The sequence below is a fragment of the Psittacula echo genome (assembly GCF_963264785.1).
Source record: "Psittacula echo genome assembly, chromosome: 10".
NCBI lineage: Eukaryota > Metazoa > Chordata > Aves > Psittaciformes > Psittacidae > Psittacula > Psittacula echo.
The window spans coordinates 20,093,720-20,114,390 of NC_137741.1; the positions used below are offsets into that span (position 1 = coordinate 20,093,720).

At 45.2% G+C, this 20,671-nt stretch overlaps 1 protein-coding gene across 4 annotated transcripts in view; it reads right to left on the bottom strand.

Annotated features, from left to right (window-relative positions):
* Window positions 1-3,480: 3,480 nt before the first annotated feature.
* The window catches only part of DPP8 (dipeptidyl peptidase 8), a 35,010-nt gene continuing 17,819 nt past the window's right edge, over window positions 3,481-20,671 (bottom strand). For 3 of the 4 annotated variants that reach the window (XM_080626160.1, XM_080626159.1, XM_080626158.1), the window contains exons 8-20: window positions 20,312-20,373; window positions 19,213-19,313; window positions 17,718-17,895; window positions 16,282-16,441; window positions 14,760-14,839; window positions 13,810-13,962; window positions 13,037-13,172; window positions 12,109-12,254; window positions 11,120-11,266; window positions 10,754-10,906; window positions 9,514-9,656; window positions 9,013-9,124; window positions 3,481-8,449 (exon numbers count right to left, since the gene is read on the bottom strand). In XM_080626160.1, coding sequence (XP_080482286.1) covers window positions 8,327-8,449; window positions 9,013-9,124; window positions 9,514-9,656; window positions 10,754-10,906; window positions 11,120-11,266; window positions 12,109-12,254; window positions 13,037-13,172; window positions 13,810-13,962; window positions 14,760-14,839; window positions 16,282-16,441; window positions 17,718-17,895; window positions 19,213-19,313; window positions 20,312-20,373 — 1,694 coding nt within the window. In that variant the 3' untranslated portion in view covers window positions 3,481-8,326. Of the gene's footprint in view, window positions 8,450-9,012; window positions 9,125-9,513; window positions 9,657-10,753; window positions 10,907-11,119; window positions 11,267-12,108; window positions 12,255-13,036; window positions 13,173-13,809; window positions 13,963-14,759; window positions 14,840-16,281; window positions 16,442-17,717; window positions 17,896-19,212; window positions 19,314-20,311; window positions 20,374-20,671 lie in introns of those variants that run through there. The other variant, XM_080626161.1, reaches the window with a different exon arrangement.

The following is a 20,671-nucleotide window of genomic DNA, read 5'->3' on the forward strand; positions in this document are numbered from 1 at the left end:
CCACTGGCAGCACAACTTTCCCATGCGCGGCAGGAGAGCCCATCGCCCGCTGCTTCGGGGCTGCAGCACGCTGCTCCCTGCGCTCATTGTAGCCCCATAACTCATTGTGCAGGCAGGCCTGACCTCGGTCTTAATTAGCTTAAAACTGCACAATAAAATTACAAAAAAGTAAAAAAAGAGGAATAAAAAATAAAGGGAACCCCCCCCCAAAAGCCAGTCACAAATCAAAAGAGGCAACAGTGAGAGCAAGCAATGTGTCACCACAAGTGTCCGAGTCAATGGAAACCTTGTTAGGTGGGGAACAAGGGTCTCCGCTAACAAGCTCTTATCTGTGTTTTTGTTTTCTATTGAAGGTGCATGTCATTAGGAGGAGTGTTAACAAGAGCTCTCAATAGCTTCATATGGCCAATGGCCTCTGAATATTCATGAAGGTGTGAACAGAATGTGGGAAAGCCCTGGAAGAAAAGGCAAGAAAAGCAGCAAGAGGGCTGATTGTGCCGGGAAGAAAGGAGCCGGGGCTCTGTGGGAAAAAGGGATCCTGAATCCCTCAAACAAGAGCATATTCCCCAGGCAAAACTTGTCCTTCAAGCTGCGTGGATGGTATTGAGGGAGCGAAAGATGTGGGATTTCTCTGAGCAGCGCTGGCAGCAAACCAGCTTCTGTCATTTTAGGTGGCAGTGACCAGGTCTGGGGTTTCTTTAACCTCAAATCACAGCAGCCACTGGCTGCTGGCCACTGGTCTCCAAACCTGGAGAGCCAAGTGTGAGCAGTGTAAAACAGACGTCCCTCCCTGTCTGTGCAGCAATGCAAAGCTCCTCTTATCCCACACGTCCCACTGGTCCTCCTGGGGATAACCAGCAACACCCTGAGACCTCCTGCAGCCCCAGCCACAGACATCACAACCTCAACATCCAACGTTATCCTCAATGCTAACACACAAACCCCAGGACCCAGGCTGGTGGGAATGTGCACCCTGCAGATGCCCATCATTTCTCATGGAGGAAGAGGCAGGCACCTATTGTGGGGATGTGCAACTCTCTCTCCAGGTTTATTGGGTCCCAGGAAGGATCCAGAGAATAATCTTTGCCGGATGCCTGATACTGAAGTGGGGATGAGCTCAGGGGAGATGGAGAAGATGGGAGGTAAAGAGGCACACTCAGATGCTGCTCCAGCACCGCTATGTTCACCATGGAGAGGGCAACAACTCATCTGCACCCACATACCTGTTACCCAGCACCCGCTATTCCAACAAAGCCTCCCGACATCCTAAAGAAACCCCAAATTCACCTCTGGCAAGGGCCTAGCAGGGCTGCCCAGGGAGCACTGGGGAAAGGAAAGATGCTTTTCCTATGAAACACCTCTGTAGGTTTTAGAGCTGCTGCTTCTGCACAGTCCCAGGCTCAGGGACTTCGGCTGTGCTGTTTGAACACTGAGCTCTCGCTCCATTAGGTTTGGAGCAGAATTATAGCAGGGAGTTGCCTCCTTTTGAAAGGCTCCAATCTCCCACGTCAGTCCTGGATAAACAGTTTTCATTCAACAAATCAATGAATAGAAACAAAGTAGAGCAAAATAACATCAGTGATACTGACAGCTGCTGGGCTGCACAGGAGAAAGGGAGAGGCAGGAGGGGGTGTGGGGGAATAGATTAAAACACGTAAAAAGCAATACATCCCAGCTGGGGGGGAATCATAAAACCACAAGCCGCTGCTGCTCCCACACAGCGTACACAGTGTTTACTCCTCTATTGCTAACAAAATTTAAAGTAAGATAGAGAAGGATTAGCAAATAATCAAAATCATCCTTGTTAGGCAAGCGAAAGGGCTTTTTGCCAGTGCAAAGATCTGAGGCAGAATGCAAAGTGGCTTGGCACAAAGTGGGATGCAGCCCCAACCCCTCGCCATCACTCCTTCCTCATCACAAACCAGGACTCACGCGGAAGGATCCAACTTGCACCAGCTCTGTGCAGAGTAAACTTCGGTGTAAGAGTGAATCCTCCTGCACTAAGGACCAAGTCTGAGCATTGCTCCCTGGACCAGCCAAGACAGCAGCACGCTGACAGCTGCTGGTACAGGATTTCAGGGTCGCTGCTGTGCCATGGCCATGTGAAGCTCAAGAGCAGTGTGGGGAAAGCCCCACTGTGCCTTAAGCCACACAGCACAGAGCAGAGCAGAGGGGAGTGCTGTCCCTAACACTGGAGGTATTTCCTAGCTCCCTCCAGCAGTGAGCCACAGACAGCACAGAGCCGCCAGCTCGCTAAACTCAAATAAAACCTGCTTTAAAACGTGGTGGAAAACATGTTCTGTTGCAGCCTGAAAAGGCTGTGAGGGGCTCTGGCTGTGGGATGTGACGGGAGGGATGAGTCTCCATGGGATCCTTGCGCTTGTTCATTGCCAAGGTACCAATGGGTGATATCTCTCCAGGGATGGGGAGAAACCTTCCCAGCACTTCGGAGCATTTGGGGGCTGTGGGTGAGCAAAGTGCCCTGAAAATGATGCTCATGAAAACTAGGATGGGTCTTTTTACCCAGAGCATGGGGACACCTCCCATCCAATGCCAGCACGTGAGAGCTGCAGGCATATGAAGTGGGTATGAGCACCCAGCGTGTCCAACGGGATCCCCCTGCCCTGCACCAGGCCCATGCAAGTCCCGCACCAAAGCACCACGGCACCGATGTTATTCATGTCTGTATATAGGATGACAAAGGCAAGACAAGCAAAGCTTGCAGCCAGAAAAGCCTGGAATTTAACTTAAAACTGTGCCAGTGCAAGCCAGGCTCTCTGCTCTTGTAGAGCGGGAACATGTTATAAACCAGCAGGACAGCACAGCTGGAAAATGAGTTTACAGCATTAACATTTCCAGGAGTAAGACCCATTGGTGTGTCTGACTACCACAAAGAACTGTCGGAGTTTATATTAAATAATACATCTGAAAGCACACCTCGATTCCTCCAGTCTCCAATGTCCATGGAAGGGGTTGCAGTTGTAGTTCTCTCTGCTCATCCCACCTCAAACTGCAGGACACTGCGAGGCCTTATGGCACCTGGAAGATGACAGAAATGCTTTGCCAGGATAAAAATCCTCCAGGCACAACAGCATGTGGAGAAACCTCCCTCCCTGCTTTCTGGTGATGAAGACACAGCTACACATCTAGCTTAAAGGCATGAGCAGGTCCCACTACCAGCCACAACCCAAGAGCACACAGGCAGTTTCTGGTGTGACACTCGTGTCCCCACTTGCATTGCACACAGAGGCTCCTGCGGAAGCTTTGCCAGGTTATGGTAGGGCCCATACAAACCCTGGACGGAGTCAGAATACAACTTATCAACCACTGTTAGTTACCGGTTTATTTCCGAAAGCCACCAAAACAGGGAGTGCTTCCCTATGGGTTAAAAATCAGGAATGAATGAGTTAAAACACAAATTGTGACTGCCCTGAGCCCCCCAGCATTCCTTTTGGGGCAGCACTGAGCAGAACAGGGCGGCCTGCAGAGCCCATACAAAGATATACATGAGGTCAAGTATGAGGTGACCGACCGAAGAGACAGCTCTTCTCTTGGAAGGCTGTATGAAGAGATGTATCTTGGCATCTTGGTTACTGCATGAAGAGATGGCTCTTCTTGTAGCCTGTTTTGCTACACACAGGTCCCTCTGGCCTTCTGCTTTAGTCCAGGGCCACCTCTTCCTCATGGTGCTTGGTCCATCTTGGCCATCAAAGCTGTGGATGTGCCAAACCCAGTGCGACAGCTCCGGCTGCTGGCTGCCAGGGGCTGCTCACAGCATCCACATGGAAACATTCAGGAGGGGGAATGTAGCTCTGCCAAGCAAATGCCTCATCCTCCTTTGTACCCATCTACCTAACCACAAGGGACTGGAAAAATCACACATGCTTTTGCTGAACACCCAACACGTATTTAAACCGCACATTTTCCATCATTGCTGCTTTCCAGAGAGCAATGAGGGAAGAGATTTAATTACACACAAACTCTGCTAAATCAAGAAGACAGTTGAAAATAGGGGGAGGGGGGGAAAACATTTAATTCAATTTATTTAGCAGCATCTTTATTGCAACAAAGGTTTTGTAATAAAACACAGCAAAACTAATGCCTCCACTTTACATGATTAAAAGCCATGGAGCTGGGAAGGGGGGGAGGGAGGGAGACCAATAAACCCACTGGAGTGAGACATGCAATTCTGGTAACGCAAACAGCAGGCACTTCATGTTCTAAATTTAAACACCTGAACTTCTCCTGTGCACAACATCCAAGTGAAAACCGAACAAGGACCTCTTCCCTTTCCAAAGGAGCGGCCTGGAGAACCCTAAAGGGCACATAGGTCTCTATAGGGTTCTAGTACTCAAGTAAACAACCAGTTCGAGACAGTGTCCTAATCTGGCTGCTTATTTCATGTATTTATACTCTATTATTGGCTCATTGAGAAGTTGAATCTCACATCAGCAGCAAACCAGCCTGCCTCACACATGGACACACACAGCACAAACAGGACCCGCTTCTCCTGGTAGGAAACAAAGGTTGGGATCCCCAGGCTCGGAGTTTAACTTTTCCATAATCTGCTGTACAGTGCTCCAGGGTTAAAGCATTACTACACCAAAGTTATTTCCATTGCCTATTCCCAAATGCTATCAGTAAGCAGGGAATGCATTTTCCAGCCTAATCTAATGAAGTTAGTTGATTTTCAATGCTTTACTTGGTGCTTTGAACTCATTATTCCATTGGGTTTATAAAAATTAAGCAGTTCTGGGTAGATACTAATTATACTTTGTTCTGAATAAATGAAGTAATTGAAGACAAAGGGGGGCAGGGAGTAAAACTTCAACATGAAGGGTGAAACCCAACAGCTTTGCACATTGCACACTCAAGAGGAATTGCTGGAAGCTGCATTAAAACAGAGTGAATTAATGTGCTTCCACCAGAAACAAGCACAACCAAACCCAGCCACTACAAATGAGAAGAAACTGCTGGCATCAGCACTCAAGTAGCTCAGTATCTCATTGCTCAGATCCCCATAGTTCATCAATATTCTTAAAAATATATGAAATTAAAACATTCATCTCAAAGACATCTGTGCAACCAATATCCACCACGCAACGAAGGCTCAATCCTGCTCCTGCTTGGAGCAGGTATACTCCTGGGCAAAGAGGACACCTCTGATGAAGGCAGAATATCCTCCAAAGGGACCTATCAACGTCTGTTGTGAGAGCCATAGGGATGGTTCCTCCTCACACATTTTTTCTCCACAGACAGCCTCCCTTGCATCAGGATCTCAGCAGTTCTGCTTAAAACTCACATTAACCAAAGTAGGTTTTAACATGCAGGAAGTGACAAAGCATAATCTCAAATGTCAGGCTGGAAACCTGTTCTGCAGTGACAATACCATCTCCTGGACTATAAAGTACAACCTCAGAGCAGGGCAAAGCCACCACTCTCTGTGCCAGCTCTGTTCCAGTGCCAGACCGACACTTCAGCATGCGAGGTGCAGGACTGCTATTCCCCCCAAAATACTGATGCAGTGGTTCTGAGCACTAACAGCTTCCTACCTCTGCATCTCAATTGCAACTGCCTTTACCCTTCTTCCTGTGTCACTGGGAACTCAGCTGCTGACTTCAAATCAGATCTCTCATAAGGCATCTCTCACACCTTCACCTACAGGCAGGCATCTCTGCAAGAACTGCAACACTGATGATAAATGCTTGCAGCATTTCCACAGGGTAAGAGAACGTGGAGTCTGAAAGTGCTTAACTACTGTAAAGGGAAAATTGTAGGAAAGAAAGAAATACATAATTTATGTTGCAAAATAGAGTACTTACAGTACATTGTACTTTAATAGCTTTTTGATATATATATATTTAAAACAATAGAAGGATGCATCATTAAAAATTTCCATGTCAGCACTTATCACATCCTGTGCTAAATCAAAACCTAGCCTGGTTTACTTGCATAACATTCAGTTCTTCAGTTCTCCAAAAAAGCACTGTTTGCTGAAGGCCATTTTTGTTCTGGTTTTTAAACAAAAGGATCAGTGTCATCTTAAAAACCATGTACATTTACATTCAAGGGTAGTCACCTCTAGAAAAAGAACAAAAACACCCCAAAAAGCAAGTTAATTTAATATTGAACAAAATATAAACAACCTTGGAAAAGGTGATACTATCCACGTATAATTCTATACATATATGTATATATGAACAGATATAGATATATGTATATATATAATACAGCATAAACACATAAGGAACACAATGGAATTCCAGAGTAACAGCTTATACTTGTTTCTACTCACTGTCGTGTTGTTCTAGTTCAAATGCATCAGCACGTTTCCATGTCTCAATACTGACTAGAGCACACTCCATAGGGATGCTGAATTCACTTCAGCCACATTAACTACTAGGAGAAGACATTAGAGGAGCTGAGCTCCTCCCCTCCCATGCCCTTCCCAAAAATGAAACTTTAAGCCTGTTATTGACGTGCCAATGGTGTTTTAACTGATCCACATATAATTACTGTGATCCAAAAGCCAGAAAATAGCCCAAAGCAAACATCCCCACCTCGGAGGATACTCGCATTTACTACATGCCCGTTTGCTTTGGCTATCTTTTGTGTAACCCCCCCCCAGCCCCAGATCCTATTCTCAGACACAGATTTTACAACCATGTTAAGTGCACCAGCTCCAATAGCTTTGGTGCATATGCCCAGCAGCCTAACTGAAAAGCGATGCGGTTTGATACAAAACAGCCAGGTTGTGTTAAATCCTGGAGTCTCAGGATCAAGCTGAAGAGTACAAAAGCAAGGAAAATACGAGGTTACGACATGTGGAGTACTAAGAGCGTAAACACTGAGAGTGATTCCAGATTTTCGAAAGATGAAAAGAAAATCATGCTCTGCTTCTCTCTAGCACCAAAACAGAAAGAAAAGGAAGTTCTTAGGTTTCTAAGAAAACCATTAAAACTTATAGGAGTCTCAGAGGCAAGCCCCAAGGGGAGAATTTCCTGGATTAAAGAGAATCATTTTGCTATGGGTTTCTATCCTAAACGACCTGTTGCAAGTTAAAAGTGACTTCACACACTTATGATGCTTTTTAGCCAAGCCTGCTGCTTAGTTAAAACCTCACTAGCAAAAACACAACTGGGATTGAATATCCTTTAGGCTTAGCAGGGTTACTTCAAGCTATACAGAAGGGGGTTTCTCAAATACAGCATCATAATCATGCTACACAGCAGTGGTAGAAAGGATCCAGGAATGGAGCACTGAACAGAGAACAACCCTGGGAAATAGTCCCTTAAATCAAGCAGGAAATTCAATGAAGCAGTTCATATTGCCTCACATGTAGTGTTCATAAGGTCTCTCCTTCCCAAATCCTCTGTAGACCTTTGAATGAGAGTATTGAGTTTTAAAATCGTAACAGGATGCATATACCTATATCATGCTGACGTGATGGGAAGAAACAGTATTACAAAACCAGCCCCAGGGAAAATGTCAGTGAGAAATGAGCTGCACTTTTAAGCTTATTTTAAAACATACAGTTTCAGCTCTTTGACTTAAGTTAGTTTGCATGTCAGAATAAAAGACTGTTATGCCCGTATCACAGTAAAATATCTTTTCACTTCCCCACTGAAATCAAGTACGATCAGGATAGGATTTCAAGCTGCTGAAAGAAGAGTATGATTTATCCTGGGGAGAGAAGAAATCATTGAAAAGAACCTGGCATCAGCTGAACTGAATCCAGAAATTCAATTCCTTAGGAAGCAGCTTAAAAGTCTTTCTTCTTAAAAAACAATTAACATCTAGGCAGGTGATGTGTCTACCTTGTGACCAGCTTCTAAGGAGTGAGACACATCTCCTTCACGAAGCATAAAAGCTATATGATAGCATTTAAAATGTAATACAAGTTGGAACCATTCAGGTAAACCCTCGCTGGGTAGTGAGCAAATCACCCAGTATTATGTAATAAGATACCATGGAACACACTGTAAAAATACATCAATTGTGTCATAATTCTTTTAAAAAGTGAAGATCTGGTGCTGTAGAAGTACGTTGGTTTCAGTTTCAGCTCCTCCCCCAAAAGAACACCCATGGTACAGCGTCATACCCCAGACGTTTGCTTTTATTTCCGTCTTAAGCTTTCAAGTTATCAGGTCACTGGACTTCCATTTCCTGTATGGCACCAAATTTGCTCTTAAAAAAGTGTCTGTGTGTGTACGTGTGTGTACATGTGGCAGGCACCAGAATGCAATATTCCATCCTGTTTTCTCTAGTTTCCTATGTCTCCTCGTCTGGTGAAGCAGCCGGTGGAGCAGAGTTCTGCTGAGGTCAGTTACATTGCCTTCAGGGCAGCAATATGAGAGCCCAGGTTCTCTTGCAGGTAATACAGGAGGTGGAGTTCATAGTGCTCTCCCGACTCGGGCACCCTTATGCTGTGTCTCTCCTGAGGGTAGATCTAAAACATAAAATGAAATCATGAGTATTGATAAGAGTTTGAGGCACCAACATTTAAACCATATTCAAACTATTTATGTAATCTCCTGCATTAACTCTGCACCTTGGCTAATACACCCCATCTTCCAGTACCTGAACCCAGAGATACCCCACTGCACCCTCCAATCCAGCTGGTGCTGTGCAGGAGATGATCAGCCTGCCTGAACAGAGGCAGATCCTGTCCAAAGCCATCACATAAATCAGCATGCTCCCAGTTCTGCAGCATGGTGTGGGATAGCTGGGCTGCATCTGCACAGAACCAGGTTTAACTAAAAGCATAACCTAGTTCCACGCTGCATGAACACTGCTGTACTGCCTCCAAACTGCAGGAGCAGCCTTAACTGCTCATTTGCCTGATATTTTTACTTGTGTACTCATAAGATCCTCCTTTCAGAAAAATGCAAGGCTCAAATCCTACAGTTTTACCCCAGAATTCCAAGCTGCCCAGCACAGCCATGTTACAAGTTCCAATTCTGGACTCCTCAAAGACCTACACATCACCTTTAAACTTTATTCTGGCCTTACCTGTAAATCATACGGTTTCCCAGCTCTCACCAAGAAACTGAGCAGAATACTAGTGTGTGCAAAGTGAACATTCTCATCCAAGAATCCATGTAGCAGCAGCAAACGATTCGGTCTGAGAAAAGCAAGAGACAAACATTTGTAGACAGCATCCCAGAACCATGAAGAAAACATCCTGATAACTACTTTTTATCTAGCTTAATGTGGCTCTAAAGTGCTAATCATAATTGAAGATATGTTTGTCATTTCTTTAGACATAAAAGATAGTCTTTAATTATAGCTAGTATAAAAAGGATTACATGGAATTGCCTGTAATTATGCAAATGTTCATTCAAGTATTAAGTTTATTAGTGTTGGGGTTTGGTATTTATTATTTTTTAATTATTATCTGTGCATTAGCATTTGTGATTGCAGGATTCACATGTCAAGAACAAGGAGATAAAAACGTGTCTGTGGGGCCTGAACTTTCCTGGTAGCAAAAGCAGAAGCAAGAACCAAACTTACTCAGAAGGAAACTTCTCCGCCTGCATGGCCACTGAGCCTAGGTAATAGCCCTGCTCATTGTGATCCGGGTGGCCCATGTAGCGCTCTGTGTAACCAGTGTCATAGAAAATCCACAGCGTGACAGGTGCTCCAGCAATGGCAACCTGCAAGTTCAACAGGGCTCTCAGCATGCGGAGGGGAATGACAATGCCTGACCCCAATGTAGGGATGTCCCTCCCTCCCACAGCTGTGTCCCAGTACAACTATTATTACCCAAAACACACTGGTAAGTTTACAATGCACAGCCTGCATTGGAAAAAGAAAAGCAACCCTTTTTCTCCCTCCCACCATTCATACATATCAGCACAGGTCAGCTCTGACCTACATGTGCTTTTGTCCAAAAAGCAGAGTGCTCTGGTTTCAGGTTGCAAAACCTGTGTTCATTTGAATATCTAACAGAATCTGGGATCATAAGTCTCTAGGACTCAGCAAACTGCTCTGCACCACCAGCTTGCAGAGAGGCTGTGAAAGAAAGACCAATGAGAAGAAGAAAAAGCACTAAAAACCCCTTTGCAAGGCAATAATCCTTAAGGACGTGAGACAAGTAATTATTAATCTCCCAGTAATATTCAGGTTGGACTTGAGAAAGCAAGAACAGCCACAAAGAACAAAACCCATCCTGAGAGCAATATTCAGCTCTTATCACATCTTCCTTTGAGACTTGTCCAAGAGCAGTCTGGCCATTTACTGTAGCGATCTAAAGTCACAAAATCACAAGAACCTCTTTTCAGTATCTCTCCCTATCCCCAGGCTGCCCTCCTGGCTGCTTCAGAAAACACTGCTACAAAGCACCATGGGCAATTTGATCTGGAATACATCAGGCTGCAAAGAAACTATTCTCTCAGGGCAAAAAAGAGGGGAGGAGAAGCAGAGGTCTCGTTTTTCAGCAGGATCATTTCCCTCAGCTGTTTCAAAGCACAAAGAGCTCGGCAGACACAAAGCTGGCAATAGCTGACACTATATAAGGTACCTTCTGCATAGGTGACCCAAGATTGGTACAGCTATACCAGTACAGTTGAGTTACTGCAAGCTCAACAGTCAAACAGTTTAAAGCTCTCTTACACGGTTCCAGAGAGGCGATATCCTTCTGTGCTCAGGTGAATGGGGTCTCTTTGTGCTATGAACATCCATGGGAGGTTAGACGACTAAGGGAAAAATTCTGTCTGCATCACCAGAGTAAGTACTCAATGTATGAACATACCCTGAAGATATCTGACCTCTGCATTAAAGCCATAAGAGAGAGGTAGCCTCCGTAGGACCAGCCATGAATGCCAACACGATCCAAATCAATGAAGTCATGCTGTGATGCCAAATACTGCAGCCCCTCCACTTGGTCATCGATTTCTATTTGTCCCTGGAACGGGAGAGGAAAAAGTAAGTTTTGTCAGTTCTATTCTCAGGTTGTCCAGAGGTAACCACCTTCAGAGCTTTGCTGCTTCCATTCATGCAGCACCCAAGCACACATCAGCACGCCACTGTGCTGTTACAGAAAGATGACCCCTTTCCCTCATAAGGCACTAAATACACGCACAAAGAAATGAAGAGCCAGACTCAGAGCTCCACTTACCATTTTGTATTTAAAGGCTCCTTCAAACTTCAGGCCTCGGTGGCAGGACCCCCTGTTGTCAATGACAACAACAACGTAGCCTAAAGAGGCCAAAGTGTTCAAACGGAAATACTTGATTCCTTTGAACCGATTGTTCACGAGCTGTACCTGGAATAGAAGAGCAGCAATGTCATGTAATGGAATCCAGAGGTTCCCCTCTTAATCCAAGTTCAGACTTTATTTACTTTCCTTTAAATGTTTCGTATATTTTTATAACAGAAAGTTGTCAAGATCTCTGCTCTCTGCTGCAGGATTCTCTCTCCCTGTTTGTGGTCTGCTATGAAATAAACTCTCTTCCCACAGTAACAAGCTATCCTGTGTCACAGATCTGAAATGCTGAACTAAGGTCCACTGCAGCACCAATGGGCATGGAGCAAGAGGGGTGGCTGCTGACTGCATGACCCAACCCTGAGCCTTCAGCTCTGCTCTTTGTTCTTTCTCAGGAGAAGAATCTTTCCCTTCACCAGGTCTCACGCTATCTGTCTTTGACCATAGCAGGGCACAGTAGAGCTGGGGAAACCAAAGCAGGGCTAAGGGGCTCACATTCTATTTAGCAGTGGGAGAAGGACAAGTGAGGAGGAAGCTCTCCTAAGCACACACTGGTAATGGTCAGTGCTGACAGAGCGCTCCCCTCACATACACATGGGAAAGTGGAAACAAAGGACAAGATCCCTATGGAGGAGGAGATAGAAAGGAAACAGGGACTGTCTGCACTCCTCCTTCTCCCAGTTCTAGTTCTGCTGCTCCATACCTCTTCTCAGACAAGTGGCTGTGCCTCAATCTATGACCCAGAAATCATGACTGCTTACAACACCTTTGGCCAAGCAGCTACTCACCAAAGAGGAAATGCTACACACTGTCCTCAGCATGGGATAGGAACTGTTCATTAGAGAGAACAGTGGAGTGATCCAGGCCAGCCCACACCACTGCTCCCTAACTTCTGCACTCACCTGAGGACCTCCATAGATGAAGAGCACAGTGGGGTACTTCTTTCCAGGTTGCAGGTTGTGAGGTTTGTACATCATCCCATAGAGCGTAAACCCTGTGGAGCTCTCAAAGGAGAACACTTCTGGGGGAATGTAATCAGGAAGAGGGCCTGCCATAGGAGAGAACAGAGAGCCTGGTTTAAAAGTGAATGGATGAATAAGGCAGCTCTGCTTCTGCCCCATCACCAATCTCCCTGCAATCCCAGTGGAGCCCTCCCACGCTTTCCAGTGGATGTGGCTGGGAGCAGGCAGAAACTGGGAATGCCTCAGCTGTAGGGGAGCTCTCTCAGTCCTATCGCGTTCCATCCCTACTCTCCTATGGATGGTAGTGGCTTTTTTCCCCTGACATGGCCATTACAGGTATCCCATCCTTTCTTAACCCTACTTAGGACTCACCTCATTAACAAATGGGAAGCACAGGATATGGAGTATGCCTCAGGGAAGGAGAGATGACAGGGAACAGAAACACAATGGACAAATAAAAGCCCAAGAGCTGTCTCACGAAGACCTTAGTAGGCAGCAGCACCACAACTACTTAAGAAGTGTATGCCCCTTCCCAGAAGCATGATCATTAGCAGGCATATGGCACAGAGTAAATAAGGCTGCTTAACCCCCTCCCCTTATGCTAAAACTGGCTGTCTGCAGTTTCAACTGGTTCTGGCAGCAGAAACTTGGTAATTTCCACTCTAAATTCCTTCGTGACCAGTTTATACCCATTCGTTGCTGACCTGAAAACACCACTCCTGTGCTTCCAAGAACTCCTCACACAAGCACAAGTTTCAGAAACAAGTCTAGTCAGCTACAACAGCAAACCTCAAGCAAGCATATTCTGGGATATCTTTCATTCTGTGATCCTGGTTGTCCTTTCCCAGTTCCTCATGCAGGCCCTTACCTGCTGAATCTAAAATGGTAGCCCAGAATTCCTTTGTCCTGTGGGCTGCACCATCTTCAGGTCCTGTCAGGCGGTAAAGTGACACACAGTGTGGGTTCTTCTGATTACTGTACTTGCTGATGAACATGTCACAATCCTGGGGAGAAAAAGAACATTACCTTGAGCTCCCCAGTGCAGAGGCAAAAGTGATCATTTCTTCTTGCATTTAGATCTTTTAGAAGGTGTTTATGCACCAAATAAAACCAGGAAGTCTGAGCACTTCTGATAACATCAGACAGACTCTGAGAAGTTACAGACTTTCGCGAGACTCAGCCAAATTTACACCCACAAAACTAACAGCGGCATGAGAACCCTGTCACACATCCTCTTCTGGGTAAAACATTCCCAGTTGCACAGGCTGTTGCCTCAGATGCCTGGAACCTTACCCAACGACAGGCTCATCTCCTCTGGTGATTGCTCTGTAGCCCACTTCAGGTTGAAAAGTCAGGCTCAAACTGCTTCAAACAATTCATCCTGACTCCTTTTGCCTGAAGTGAGCTAAAGAGCAACTGAACTGGGAGGTCACATCTAGTTTCCAGGCTGGGTTTATGCACTCGCTGTACAATAAACAGTACAATAAACAAAAACACAGGAGCACACAACAGAGTGTAAAATCAGCTTCTGTTACATTCAAATACAGCCTTGCCTGCTGACTGATGAAGGACAAGACCGGAGATAAGCCACAGCACACCCAGCCAACCCTGCTTATTAGGGCCTCACAGACAGACAGGTACCTGGCTGACACAGCAGGCGTGAGAGTAACCGCGCTCCGTCAGCCGCTTTATTTCTCCTGGGTTCTCGTAGTTAACAACATACAAGTGATGCTCTAAAGGTGAGTCTTTTGTGCCTTGGAAGTACACCAGTTTTTTGGCTTCATCAACATAGATCTGTCAAAATCAAAACAAACACCACATCCCTCAATATTGTTTCTTGCCAAAACAATACCCAGTTCTCCTGCTTTCAAGTCTCCTCCTCGGCCCCTCCCCATACAGCTAAGTTGGAGCCAATCTGAAAGGAATAAGCCAACTGACTGTTCTTACCATACACAACTCTTGTCAGTTATGATGTGCACTTCATGCCTTGCTGCTCAGCTCTCTCATGCAGGTTCTTTACTCTTCCCAGTCTCTCCTACTATTTCCTATGCTAAATAATTCTGTCCCCATAGAACATAAACACTGTGTATTCTAGCTGAAAAGAAATGGGGCTAACAGATTCATGCTGATCCCTCCAACAAGTACCTTTTGATTCCAGAACAGCAGTTGGACACCACCATGATGTCCTTCTGCTCATGAAACTTGGAATTTCCTCAATGATACCTCACAGTATTTTTGTTCCCTTCTCTTTAAGCCTTAAATTTAGTAGGGAAAATTCCTTGTTGACAATGATCCACACAGGAATGTGCAGGAAAAGAATGCTGTTGCCCATGTTGCTTTCCCACACTGCCAAACCCACAACCTCTATCCAGAATAGCACATCAGAGGTAGAGAAGGATGAAAGCACACTGCATACCAAAAAACCCCACGATACATATGCTCAAACTCAGTATCAGGGAGTGGCAAGGTCCACTCTTCTCAGGGAGCAGAGCCTCACTAATGTGACATGTACCAATTTGTGAGGCCCCAGAGATCATCCCTACAGTGCATTTTGTTTGTAGAGCACCCATACAGTAAGAGCAGAGACTTACATTGGATCCATGTCTGCCAAGCACTTCCCATTCCCCACTGGTAATCGCTATCTCCTCTTTGATGAGGCACTTGAAGTCACCTGCAAACAACCAACAGAGAGAATTTACACTTTACATTTTATGAACCACATGGTCACAATAACCCTTCCTTCTTCCAAGCTTTTCTACCAGACTAAACCCAGGAGCAAAGTGCCTTTGCAGAAGACCCACATCTCTGCCAGCTCCCCAGACAAATGTTACGGCTAGTACTGTTTAACGCTGTGTGAAATAGGTGTTAAAGTATTCACAGGGTTCAGCCTGAGGCCTGGACAATTTTTTTATTGTCTTTTGTCACTTGCACAGAAACAGAGGTTTTATACCGAAAAATGGGTGCGCAAAGGGAACCTCAGGAGCCAAAAAATGGGGATTTTTGAAACAAGGCGGGGAACAACTCTGCTTTTGTAAGATAGTCTCATTTCCCTGAGAATGACGGAGATTTAGCAAGAAAAAGGAGTCAGATGCATTCAGAGAAATGTAATCAACCCAGGATATAATGCTACCTGGGAAAAATCCCACCCCAAACAATAGTGGCATGAAACTAGGACCTCCAGTAAAATGAGGTGTGTTTTTTGTGCATGCAGAGCTCAGCAAGTGCCTTCAACACACACACAAGTAAATTAAAGTATCACAGCGTGAAACTGTAAATTAGAGAATACATGCTGTGGAAAAACCACTCAGGAGCTTTGCACACAGCTTTGCCCTTCATCTGAGCAAGACCAAGCTCTGACTGCAGCTCAGAAGCACGTGGTCCTTGATAGTTTTGCTTAAAATGGCTCTTCCTGCATTTCCAATGCAGTAATTTTCTCCTACCTACATCTCTGTCTATGCAGCTCTATGCAGCAATACCACGACTGGTTTAAAAGCAAGAGAGGAATTCTCTGAATAGTTCTCATATCATAGGTTTTGCTGCCGAGGGCACACGTTCATTTATAAGGGACTAAGATGTGCGCCCACTTAGAGAGGGAGGCTCTCTATGGACTTTTTTGCAGTGCCTTCAAACCATGCTCATTGTCAGCCTCTCTGCTACCAACCTGTTTGTGAAGGCTGACAGGGACTGTGGTGTGTTTACCTGGAAAATTGAGCCCTGTGCCTTTATTAGATACATTGGACCCAGCGCATCAGACACATCCATGTTATTGCTATAATGATTAACCTCTGGCAAAGTCAGTGCACAGGCAGTCCCCACACTGACAAGGAAAAGCCAACAAAGTGCATTTCACAGTATCACAGGGAGCTTGCTTCCCATCTGAGTTTCTGAAACTTTTCCCTCTAGTCCCTAAGGAAGAATCAGGGTTAAACCTAAAGCACACTGAATGCAGCATAACTGCTGGACAATCTCAAGAATGACTAACAGTGAAGTGCTTTCCTGGACAAGAGCAGGAGTTTCCAATCAGGCAACAGTTCCTGCCAGCTGGAAGGACATTTATTTCCTCACTAGCTGGCAGCAAATGCCCAACTAACTCAAAACAATGATTTCACTTACTTGGAGCAGGGAGGCCTCCACACGACCGCTTATATTTGCTCTCCTTCAAAACCGAGGTGACTTTGTAGAGGTGCCGGAATCCTGTTTTACACTCGGAGGCAAAAATGAATTCTATCTCATCTTCATGGGTTTGAGGGAAGACGTAGAAGATATCATGGATCTGTGGAGATGGAGCAGTGGGTTACTGTTATCAGCAGGACTTTGGCACTGAAGTCACACAACACAACATAAGTTGTTCCTCTCACTGCTCAACACAAACACAGTTCACACTAGCAGAGTGCACCACTGGGAGAACCAGTTGTGCTTATGAGCCTGGGGGTGTCTGCAGGCAGCAGCCATGGATGCTGCACAGCTCCAGGCTTTTTGCTCATCTAACTCTAACTTCTGGCCACCAAACTAATTATGTGAGTTTTTCTGCACCTGCCTTTCTAGCTTAGATGCAGAGGTGGGTCCAACTCTGCAAACAGCATGAGATCCACCCAGAGAAGCCCGAGTTCAGTGGCCTCCTCTGTCCAGTAGCCCACAAGTGAAGGGTTACTTAAAGAAAGAGCTGTCATCACCTACACACTCATGAAGATGCCAGCTCTTCCTTCATGGAACAAACGTTTTAGTGACTCAGAAGCATTTATCTGCACAGGATGAGCAGCCACTCAGAAAACACTCCAGCCAGTGAAAATAATGGAGAAAGGAAAATTCTCTACACCATCCTGAAACTATGCACACTATTAGGAGAAAATGTGATATCACAGAGAACACTCGCTATATAGGGACTATTTAGTGCCAGGCTCTGTGCAAATGCTCTGCTGAAAGATCCAGCTGTCAGTGATTGGTGTTCCCAGGCCTTCCTGCACCCTGGCACACCTCCAATAGGATGTCATTTCAGAGACATTGATCTTTATCTGCAGAGGTGTGAAGAGCGCTCACTTTTACAGCATTAGCCTTGCACACAGGTGGCTATCACAGCACAGGCCCTACAGCACATCTCCCAGGGGATTACAGACAAATGTATTTCACCAGACCACATAGTTAAGGAAGGGTTTTAGGGGCTGTTAACAGACTCCTGGGAGTTGTTCACCCAATATCATCTAGAAAGGCCTTTGTTGGCTGAAGGATACTTAATCTGCTGGCATTGCTGTTGGTGAACAACTGGCACCAAGAATCTGGAAGGTGTCAGTGGGTAAGACTGTGGCCATGGAACGCCAGACCCCTGTGGGCTCTGCTCCTATTTCTGTCTGACCACTGTGCAGCCTCAAAGCAGCTCTGTTTTCACATCCCAAATCCCTGTGTTCTCTGCATACTGGTTTTTACAGCAGGAAGAACAGAATATACACGCTGGGAACATTCTCCTAGGCAGGAGAGTAACACCAATGTTGCTCAGGTGCTACAAGCAGAGTCTTGAACAAACTATCAGAGAAGGCTGAAATTCAAATACCTACATTTATCCAGATGTCTGTTGTTTCTTCATAAATAATGAAAGGTGTAACAGAATCCGGTACAGCATCGATAAGTTTCTGTCTTTCCATTGCATCATCTTCTGTGGAGATGAATAATGCAGGAGGGATCAAGACAATCTGAAGTCGAGTTTGGGAGCGATCCAGTAAGATGGACCAGATGCTGTTGAGGAGACAGATATTAGAGAAATTAATGTGCAACCATAAGTATTGGGTCTGAAAATCTACAGCAGACACTAACTAGCACTAGGCATTATGAGGGAGTCAAGAACATTCCATTTCAGATTGTGGCTTACAAAGCTACATGTAAAATTTCACCCACATAAACAAGTCTTCCCTAACACAAGAACCTATTTCACTTCATTTCAATATTGCATAAGCACTGCAGGTTCAAAAGTTTAATTCTGTTCTCCCAGATTTGAATAGTGCTTTAAGGGAGAAAGAAGAGAAAAATCAGGGGAATAATGAAGCAGAAAAATTTCAATTGAAATTTGAGGATACTTGTGAAAATACTGATGTTTTCAATCTATACCTGGCAGAGAATAACACTGGCACCTAAATGGACTGGCAGCAGATCCTGCCATACTTCTGATGGCTTTGCATGTAGCTCTAACAATCCTGCAAAAAGCGAGATAATGTAGCCAATGTCTCCCTGCATTTCTTCCACATTTTTTAGGGAGGGAAGGAAAAAGGTGAAAACCATCTTTAGACTCAAGAACTGGGAAAGTGCAATTCTGGAGAATCATAGAATTGTTTAGGTTGGAAAAGACCTTTGAGACCACCGAGTCCAACCATTAACCCAGCACTGCCAAGTCCACCACTAAACCATGTCCCTGTAGTCCCATGTCTATGTATCTTTAAAATCCTTCCAGGGATGGTGACTCCACCACTTCCCTGGGCAGCCTGTTCCAGTGTTTGACAATCCTTTTGGTGAGAAACCCTTTTGGAGAAGCTTCTGGTGAGTTAGAAACACTGTACTACATCATCTACAGGGTTAAAAATGACATGCAAATGTAAGTAGCACTTACAGCAGGTTTTCTGATCAGTAAGTCTGGTCAGCAAGGATGGTCCAGTGGTTAAGGCGCTAGCCTAGGGCCTGGGGGACCTGGGCTCATTTCTCTCCTCAGCCACAGACTTCCTGTGTGACCATGGCAAGTCACTTAGCCTCTCTGGGCTTCAGTTCCCCATCTGTAAAATGGGGATAATAGCACTGCACTCTCTCTCACAGGGATGCTGAGAGGACACATACATCAAAGGCTGCAAGTGCCCAATACCAAAGCAATAAGGCCAGGTACCAGAGAAAGAGACAAAGAGGACTCCGGTTTGGGATTTGGAAAAATCATCCCCTTTGCACAAACAAGTTTGTAGCAATGTAAAAATGAAAGCAGGCTTAAGCTTGAAGAAGACAGAGACCACTACATTCTGCTTCTAACTGTATTGCCCCAAACCCTCTAAGCAGAGACAGGATTAACATACGCACTATTTTCCTTCTGGCGTCCACCCAGCTCTAGCAATGTACTCTACTCCTTCAAAGAGGATCTCGAACGGCTGAACTAGCTCTTTATCCACAACATCTGCAATCTGTTGACAAAGCAGCAATTCAGTGACACTGAGATGAACCCCCACATCCAGTTTTTCATGCATGATGAGAGTCTGAACACAGAAGACTTCTTCTGTGCAGCTTATGTAATTTAGATTGCTCAGCCTTTGCAACACAGGGGATTCAACCCCAACACCAGCATAATAGGAGAGCTGCACACTACAAGCACAGCCAGGGCTGGGACTTGGGAAATCTGGATGCTCCTCACCAATCCACCATTCATCTCGGACAAGTCACTTGAACACTCAGCTTTCCCATGTAAAGGGGAGGTAATTTGTACCAAGCTGTTTTGTGAGGTGTTTTTATTGGCAGCTGTTGAACATCCTGCATGACATCCAGTTATCAGCGTAATTCATGATATGCAGCTCTGCAGTCTGCTCCTGCTGGGACTGGGAACAAATCACAGTGGTACCCAAAGGGTCCCAATGGCTTTCCCTGCCTTTGCTGGCTGATGTCAGCATCACTATCCCAGCAGGTGACTGTTGATGGCTGAAGTAGCTCAAGAGTAGAGAGAATCCCAATAATGTATGGCTGTTACTGTATCTGGTAAGATTAATTTCCCAACTGTCTGAAGATCTTGGACTGGGCTGTGGAAAATTCTGCAAAGTTCATCTCTTTCCATATGCTCATGCTTATGTAAGGTGATATTGTCTTTGCAAGCAAATTTTCCCCATATCTGCAGCCAATCAAGAGATCTGTCACATAAGAAGATCTAACCATCCATACCTAAAGCACTCTGCTCTGCAGCTCAGTTTGTAAACCAGTGGTAGGGAAGGAAAGCACAGCCTTAAGAAACATTGCTGCATGCACAGACACCAAGTATCTGCACAGGAGTGAGGCAAGTGCACGGCCTCTAGAAAAGCCATTAAGCTATTACAGCCAAGAAAGTTTATTTGTACTGAACTGGAAAATGAACTTTACTAAAAAAGACTCATAGAAATTACAATTATTTGGAACACAAGCAGAACATAGAACTTACTCTGCCTTCCGCATTGATTGTCACTTCTGAGAGCTTGAAAGTGACCTTTGGATTTGCTGTACCTATAAAAACAGATGTTAAAAGTCAGACACCAGCTGTTTGCTTCCAAGAGGGCAGAGTTGAACTGTGGATTATTGTGGCATTATTCATACAGAACTGGAAAAGGCAAACAGCAGAATGCTCTTTGATAAATAGCCTACTTGCACATGTGAGGGACAGCACAGGCAGGGAAAAATGAAACTGCAACATGAGGTAGATTCATCCTGCACACAGATCTGATCAAGAGCCATGCTACTGTCAGTCTTCTCTCCCACAGTCATAGGATGCACACGCTCAGGAGTGATCAGGATAGAAAGCAAG